Genomic DNA, 7905 nt, shown 5'->3' with positions numbered 1-7905 from the left:
AAAAGAAAAAACTCACCCAGCCTCCCAAATCCTCCCTCCCAAACCTTCGCCCTCTCCTCAACCCCTAACTCCTCATACCTTAACGCCACATGCACGCGACTCACCAACGCTTCATCAAACACCTCGACCCGATTCGTTGTGAGGAACAACACCCCCTTAAAATACTCCATCTCCCTCAGGAACACACTAACCATCTCATTGCGCTTCAAATCCTCACTCCCCGAGCTGCGCCGCTCCAGATACACATCCGCCTCGTCGAGCAGCACCAGCGCGCCGAACCTCTCGCCAAGATGGAGGAAGTAGTGCAGCGCGGCTTCGACATCCCCCTTCCAGTCGACGTTGTGCAGATCGCCGGCTGTAAGTGCGAGTAGCGGGCGGTGGGTTAGTTCGGCGGCGCATTCGGCTGTGCAGGTTTTCCCGACGCCTGGGGGGGCCGTGCAGAAGGAAGATGCGGCCGAGGCCTTTGGAAGGGATGAAATCGGTCGGCCGGCCAGGGTGACAAGTTTCCAGAGAATTGAGAGTGGCCAAATTGGCCCATCATGGCGCGCACAGTGGCCTTGATTTCGGCGGGGAGAATGAGGGAGTCGAAGATGGAGGGGTTAGGGACGACAGGACGGATGTGGGAGACATTGACATACCCTGGACATGGAATTAGCAACCCATCATAAGTAGGAGGAAGAAGAGAGAGAAAGGGAAAAAGGGGGGGGGGAAGGAAGGGGGTAGAAAAGAAGGAAGAATAGGGAGGGACATACCCCATCGCCGAAAGCCCAACAAAAACGCAGGGATAAAGGGGCTAATCAACATCAAATACAGCTCTCTATTCGCCGGCAGCTCTTCCGTCTTCGGATCGCGGCTCTCAAACCCGTCCCAGGGGCTTGGACCAGGTTTGACGCCCGCCAGGATGCACGCCAAACAGGGGCAAGAGGCCTGCAACTCGGGAAGGGCAGCTCGCCTGGCGGCAATTCGCATGTCGCCAGAATGCCTACCGGAAGAGGTGCGTCGTCTGTACGGGCTGTTGTCGTCGTCGTCGGAGTCATAAGGATATGGAGGAGAGTATGGGCCCTGGCCATGAAGTGTGTATAGCCTTCGCAGTCGACTATGACGCGGCCGGTGAGCTGGGAACTGTCAGCGTGCATTCATTGGTAGTAGGCTGCTGAGTACTCAAAACACTTAAAAAACAACTTCGGTATATAAATGTTTCTGGGACTGGAACTCACCCTCGTTGCCCGCCCACGCCTCCACCAAACCGGTCTATCGTATTCCTTGTAAGTCGGCTGCTTCGCCAACTCCCAAAACATCTCCCCCAACCTCACCATCTTCCTTCTAACATCCTCCGGCCCTCCCGGCACAAACCTCTCCGGAATAACCGGCAACGACCGAATCGGCCGCTCCCCATTCCAAGCCTCCACATGCACCGGCACACAGCTCCTTCTCAACCGCCCCATTTTCCACCTCACATTCCACACCCACACCTCATACAAACCACCGTGACCCGTCCACGACTCGCGATACTTCACCTCGTGCACCACACCGGGCATTAACATCCTCCCGTCGCGCTCATTGTTGACATACACGACGGTGCCGGGGGCCAACAGCACCCAGAACATGTCCCACGTGGCGGTTGGTTCGCCGGAGGGGTTCTCCCAGCGACTCTTGCGCTCCAGTTCTAGGGCATCTGCATACTGTTCCCGCAAGAATCCGAGCAGAACGTCGATGTGTCGTGCGGTGGTGGCACGCCAGTCTTCATCGTGACACGCAGGCTGGTTGTCGCGGTACGCTTCCAAGTCTTTCCACAGGTGCACGAGCACTCGGTAGGGCGGTTCGATCTTGCCCGAGTGCAGGATGGATTCGAAACCGGGGTAGTAGGTCGCGACGGCAGCGAGGGCGCAGCGCAGATAGTGCGAGTGGATATGCATGACGGTGCGGCCGGACATGGCTTCGTGGGGAAACTTGTTGGGGTCGGGAAGGGGAAGAAGAGGGGGAAGGTAGCCGCCCCCGCCGCGGATGCCGCCGTGTCTGCCGTGGGGGTGGAGGTCGGTCTTGATTTCGAGGACGAGACGGCCTTGGGCGATGGCCTCGGTGAGGGTTTCGAAGACGTATGGGGAGAGGGGACGGTCGGATTAGCGGGCTGTCAACATATCAATTATCAGCAACATTTTCGCCATGGAGCCATGGAGGGGAGGGGGAGAGAGAGAGAGGAGGAGAGAGAGAGAGAGAGAGAGAGAGAGAGAGTAAAGTAAGGAAGAAAGGGGACTAAGGGACTAACATTCAACATAACGGTTATTGTTGTCAAAGAACCTGGTCGTGTACAAGATCTCAGGCACCTCGTCTGGCCCGTAGACGGGCTTTCCGGGGAGACTGTCGATCATGGCTCTGAGCTCGCGCTCCCTTTTGGAGAGATGGGAATTAGTGTCGCCCAACGACCGGCGCGGGATGCGAGAGTAGCCCGGGATCGAGCTGTCGCTGGAGTACTAAGGAACCAGCATGTTAGACAAGAGCTAAGGTACCTGGTAGCTTGGGGGAGCGGACAGGACATACATCGGGCTCGGTGTCGGCCATGATGTCTGGCAAACTCGCTCTGACTGCTGTGAATAGGATGAGGATGAGTTGTACCAGAGTGCCAGTGAGCAGCGCAGAAGGACGAGGGACTTGTTCTCTGAAGGATGAGGACAAGGAGACAACCAGATCAAGCAAACCAGACGGGGAGTCACACACTCACAGGACCCCAAGGGGCCCAAACCGGCCGCGGCGGCCTGATATACCCTTCTACTTATATCCGTCGAGCCGTGGCCTGGCCTTCAGCCATTCTTAGTGCTCACGCTTCCCATACGGGATACATCCTCGCTTACATCCGACGGCTGGATATATGCGCCGGCTTTCAGAGGTAGGTCTCGGTCAGCCGTTGCGTCGTTGGTCGTGGTGCATGGCTCTAATAGCCCCCAATAGCCCCCCCACATGGTCTTGGCCCGACCAATTAGTCCTGGCTGTTGTATACTTGTAGGTCGCACTGCTCCCTGTTGTGTGCACGGGCCGGGCAATGACTCCCACAACGGCGACGATATCTAAGGTTGTGTAACGCTGGGAATGGTCAACGGTCGAACCACTTCGACTAGGCTGTTTCGATGTTCGACAGCGGGCGCCGCCCAGCAAGCAACCGACGCCTAAATAAAGCCTGTCCTGAAGCTCGAATCCTGTCCCAAAACACCCTCAACGCCATTACTACCTCTCCGGACTGGCCGACTTCCTCTCCCTCTCCAAGAGACTCAACTCGGCCAAGCTCGTCGCCAGCGTCTTCCCCTCCTTAACCCTCTCCGCCTTCGCCTCGACACCGACATCATACTCCGGCCAGTCACTCTGCACGGTCTGCTCCATCGGCCCATACGCGACCTCCTCAGGCTCAATCTCGAGCTCCCTCCTCAACAGTTCCGCTTCGCTCGCCTGCATCCTGCCCACTTGTAGTTTCAATATCGCCTTCGCAATGAACAATGCCTGACTGAACTCATGAATGCCCTTCGCAAAGAGGATTACTGATGACCGCCGGGGCTCGAGGTAGGAAGATCCCTGGGATGTTTCGACCGCGCGAATAGCAAGGTGATTGTTGAACCCGAGAAAGTGAAGCATGAACGTGTCAAATCCCTCAAACCCATGTCGCAGGTAATGGATGCGGATGAGCGTCTCGTGGCAGTTGACTGCCTCCAGGTACAAATCATACGGCGTCGGGTTGAGGGGTACCCCATCGACCTCGGTACACCCTATGATTGGGGAAATCACTTCGATCAACATATAATAGTAACCTAAATGCAGCTTCAGATGCTGGGGAAATACAATTTTGCTCGGCGAGAGCGGCTCCGGCAACCCATGCAACCAGTCCCGTAGCCGGTTGACGTAATGCAGCGTTTGTTTCAAGGGCATCACAATGGGGGAACGGTCGCCGGCGAACATGATTGAGCCGATCTCGGTAATGATGCGCCAGAACTCGCATTTTGCTTTGAAGGAGAGACCGTGGTAAGTCGGGAAACGGTGCGTGCTGCCCGGGTAGGCTATCCAAAGCTCGCCGTACCATTGGGGGTTTTCGATGGGATCGGGGAGGAGGGCTTTGGGCGGGTCTTTGATGAGCGGCGGACGGAGGTAGAAGAATGTGCTTAGGCTGGAGGGGAGAGGGCTCAGTAAGGGTAGGTGATACGTCGGGGGGGGGGGGTAGAGAAGGGAGAGAATGAAGAGGGGGGGAGGAAAGAAGGTTTGGGGAGGACGTACCTCTGCCAGCAGTAACATGCCCACGCGGTATACGTCCTGACAATGACCATCTCTGGGCCGTAGTACTCTGGCGGCTCATCAAACAACTTAATCTCCCTTGCCAGCTCGAGCGCCCGTACCGTCACCCGCCAGCCGATCTTGTCGGCCCCGTTTATGTTCTGGATCAGATTGATCAATATGGCGGCCTGGATCGTGCACAGCCGTCGCTGCTCCCATTCGACGAGTCTACGATGCCAGTCCGCGTCCTGCTCGTCGGGCAGCCTAACGGGACGCTCTTCCTCGGCATCGATGTCAAACAACCGGCGGGCTTCGGCCAGGAACTGGTAGCAGAAGGACTTGGGGTTCCAGTGCTCGGCGCAGCTGCGTAGGCCGCGGTGGCAGTACTGCAGTTGTTAGCAAAGTGCCAATATCAAGCTGCGATAAGGTAGAGGGAGAGAGAGAGAGAGAGAGAGAGAGGGAGAGGGAGGGGAGGGAGGAAGAGTCTTACGCTTCCCATGCACAACACCGCGTTGACCAGCAACGACGAGCAAAACCTCCTCCTGCCCTGCGCCATATCCTCCAGAAAATAGTCTTTATGAAACATGGTAAACCAGTCCCAATCAAACAAAATATAGTCATGTAGCAGCTTCCTCATTAACACATCATCATCGCTCACGCCCGTCCACATACTCGGCTTGACCGAGTCCAGCCAAGGATGCACCACCCTCGCCGTATGATACGGCTTGAGATACGGCTCCCTCCTATCTGACGTCAACGACCCAGCAGACAAGGTCTCGCTCGTCCCCGAACTCGTCGATCTCGGACTAGCCACATCATCCCCCGTCCCCGTCGTCGTACCCGGCAACAACAACAACGCCCTCTGTCTCTGCGGCAAAGGCGATCCCTCACTCCCCGACACACTCGCCCTCCACTCCCAATCATGAATCTCGGCTCTCAAATACGGATTCCCTTCCCACACCAAAAATGGCGGCATCTCCCTGAGGTAGGGAAACTCATACCGGAAATTTGACTGCGGCTCCAGCGCATGCTGCATCACCACGTCGCCGTACTGGGCATGTCTCAGCACCGAGGTCGGGTCCTCTCCCAACCGAATCCTCCTATAAACCGCCCGGGCTTCCTCCTCGGGCCGGGTTTGTAGGAGGCTATAGACTTGTTCGAGAGCGGCCTTTTGGGTCTGCAGCTCTTGATACTTGCGCTTGAGGGCCTGTGCGTGCGTTTCCGAGACGTTCGTGTCGTATTCGCAGGGCGTACCTTTTTCGCGGCAGACGAGGCAGGTTGGGCGGGTGCCGTCGCACTATATCGTGGGGTGTTGGCCAAGCAAGCTTCTGTCAGACGTCATCTATTCGGGAAGGTTTCTTGTATAAGTAATGGCAGGGGTTTGGGTCATGGAATATCGCACCTTGGATTTGCGCTTCCTACAGGCACCGCATGCCGCTGTGATCGTCTTGCCCTGCTTTCGACGGGAAGATGACCCAGTAGGTTGGGCTTGAAAGGCAAACAGATGGCTGAAAGCTGGTTGTTGAGGGCTCACGATGCGGGCCATGCCAGGGGGAGCGGGCATCAAAGGCCGGAAGGGCTGGTTAAGTTGTTGAGAGATTTCTGGCGATGTCGACCGAGATGTGCTGGACATGTTTGATATCTAAACCGTAGATAATATAATATATGGTGCCGTATCCTTAACGTATATTTCGTATATCAGGCGCGCAGTGTATGGCCTCTCAACTCTGAACATAGCGTGTAGCTAAGGCCATGCGAAACGTGATAACAAAGCAGATAGTCAACAGTACACAAAAAGGGAATAATACTCCACGTCCACAAGCCAGTTGGGCTCAACGTTGACTTTCTACCCAAGCTAGCGTAGAAAAGAGACAACTCTGTCCAGTGTCCAGTGTCCAGTGTCCAGCATCTGCTCCGTTTGCTTCCCTGCTGCCGCGTTGCCCAAGCCCGATCGATAGCTCAGTTAGCCCGAGTCACTGGCTGGCCAGAATCCAGATAGCACAGATGGCAGGCAGCTATACGTCGTTTTGGTCCGTTCTGGTCCCGTCCGGTGTGGATGGTGCCGTTCCCCGAGCCCGAGTCCAACCCCCAAAGGAAAAAACAGTGTAAACAAGGAAAACACACGCAACGCGTCTGATGGGACCCGTTATCCTCTCTGATGAAACGGCCGCACTCGCTCGGCATTGGATGTCTTGCGATAGGTTCCTGTCCTGGGCTAGGCGGTACCCCATAGCCATCGACGCCGTCGCCCGCTCGTGATCACGCCTAGCGGGGGGAAACCATCCATGGGGCCCTCCACAGAGTGCTAAAGATGCCCAGTTATTCAACCCTGTCGCTTCGGCGGTGCTGTGGGCGTCCGTTCTCTCCTTGCAGCTACGCTCGCTACCATTCGACAGCCACGACGTCGGACTTTTCTCCGCTCCAATCTGCATCCCGTTCGTTCGCTTTGCTTGGCTGGTCTAGTCTGCCTGCTATTTAAGAAAAGCCCTCTCTCCCTTGTCTCTCCCTTACCTTTTGGCTTGGTTTTCCTTTGGAGGAGGGAGGCGTCGATAGTCTCGGCTCAATGTCCGACCGGTACTGGGGGTCTCATGCTTTTTGCCCACTGTCCACCGATGCATCCACCGCCTTTTCTACCAGCCAGTATCGCTCTGGACTGGAGATTCCATCCACCTACTCATCAGCACTTCGGTGGGCGTGTGGTGCCAGTCAGCAATGGATGTGCTGGTTAATGCCATGCCGCTGTCCGCATGCGACAGTGTGAGTGACAGCCGATGCGGATCTGTGCCGCCGCCACCGGCTCACGCACGAGCAGTTTACTCAATGGGGAACTTTTTTGGCGTTGATGATGGTCGGCGGGGCCATGCACAAATCGAAGTTTGTGCTGCTTATGTGGTTCGTCATCCCCCGGCAGAGGCTCCACTCTATGCCTGCCGGGTAACGTGGGGCAGCGTGGGGATAAGACCTCACTGCGAATTCTGCCGGATGAATGAAAGCGGTGAGTGTTTGGCCCCTTCCCCCGGAAGGGGGGTGGTGGTGGTGGTGAAATAATAATACACACAATACAATTGCTCAGGGTATGTTACGTACGTATTACCTCGACTGAAGCTCACATCCATCTCAGCACACATCATCCGCCGTGGATCCTCTCTGCGGAGGGGCAGCATGGAAAATCCAGGTGCAGGCCATGGGGCGGCCGGCCAATGGGAGCCAACTCAGCGCCCGTGATGCTAGCGATCAGTGGCTCGCAGCGGCGGGAGCCCTGCCGGGCGCTGGCTTGGCCCCAAGTTTCCCCAGAGGGTGAGCAAGCAGAGTGTGTGAGTGAGCGTAGGGTTTTCGCCGCTGTCGGCCCCGGACACAACACACGCCAACCAAGACCCTTGCTTCCGTCTATCACTCCGATTCAAACCACCCGCAGCGCGCGTCTGACTCCGATCCCGTTGGCCCTGACTGCCGTAGAGTGACTCAATCCTGCGACACTTTCCCCTGGGAGTAGTAGTTCAGTGACCTGATAAAAAACTGGCTGACTGCTGCGTGTCTGTCTTTTCTACTCTCATCATTTTTTTATCTATTTTCATCAATTACTGTTTGCTCTCTCTCTCTTCCTCTCTCTCTCTCTCTCTATAATATCCCCTCCCTCTCTACCCCTTCGTCTCA

At 56.4% G+C, this 7905-nt stretch overlaps 2 protein-coding genes across 2 annotated transcripts in view; both read right to left on the bottom strand.

Annotated features, from left to right (window-relative positions):
- The window catches only part of CTHT_0060460 (uncharacterized protein), a gene marked incomplete at both ends in the record, with an annotated part of 3087 nt that extends 528 nt beyond the window's left edge, over window positions 1-2559 (bottom strand). Inside the window, 6 exons of the mRNA XM_006696300.1 lie at window positions 17-461; window positions 551-639; window positions 753-1062; window positions 1218-2062; window positions 2267-2471; window positions 2539-2559. Coding sequence (XP_006696363.1) covers window positions 17-461; window positions 551-639; window positions 753-1062; window positions 1218-2062; window positions 2267-2471; window positions 2539-2559 — 1915 coding nt within the window. The remainder of the gene's footprint in view (window positions 1-16; window positions 462-550; window positions 640-752; window positions 1063-1217; window positions 2063-2266; window positions 2472-2538) is intronic.
- A 660-nt stretch (window positions 2560-3219) lies between these two features.
- CTHT_0060450 (uncharacterized protein) lies at window positions 3220-5884 on the bottom strand (the record flags this gene model as incomplete). The annotated part of the gene is made up of 4 exons (XM_006696299.1): window positions 3220-4147; window positions 4255-4637; window positions 4742-5548; window positions 5654-5884. 4 exons carry the CDS (start codon window positions 5882-5884, stop codon window positions 3220-3222), a joined length of 2349 nt encoding a protein of 782 aa, XP_006696362.1.
- Window positions 5885-7905: the final 2021 nt, after the last annotated feature.

Source organism: Thermochaetoides thermophila (genome assembly GCF_000221225.1).
Source record: "Thermochaetoides thermophila DSM 1495 unplaced genomic scaffold scf7180000011821, whole genome shotgun sequence".
NCBI lineage: Eukaryota > Fungi > Ascomycota > Sordariomycetes > Sordariales > Chaetomiaceae > Thermochaetoides > Thermochaetoides thermophila.
The sequence above is the reverse complement of the archived record's forward strand: the minus strand, read 5'-3'. Positions and strand labels throughout refer to the sequence as shown.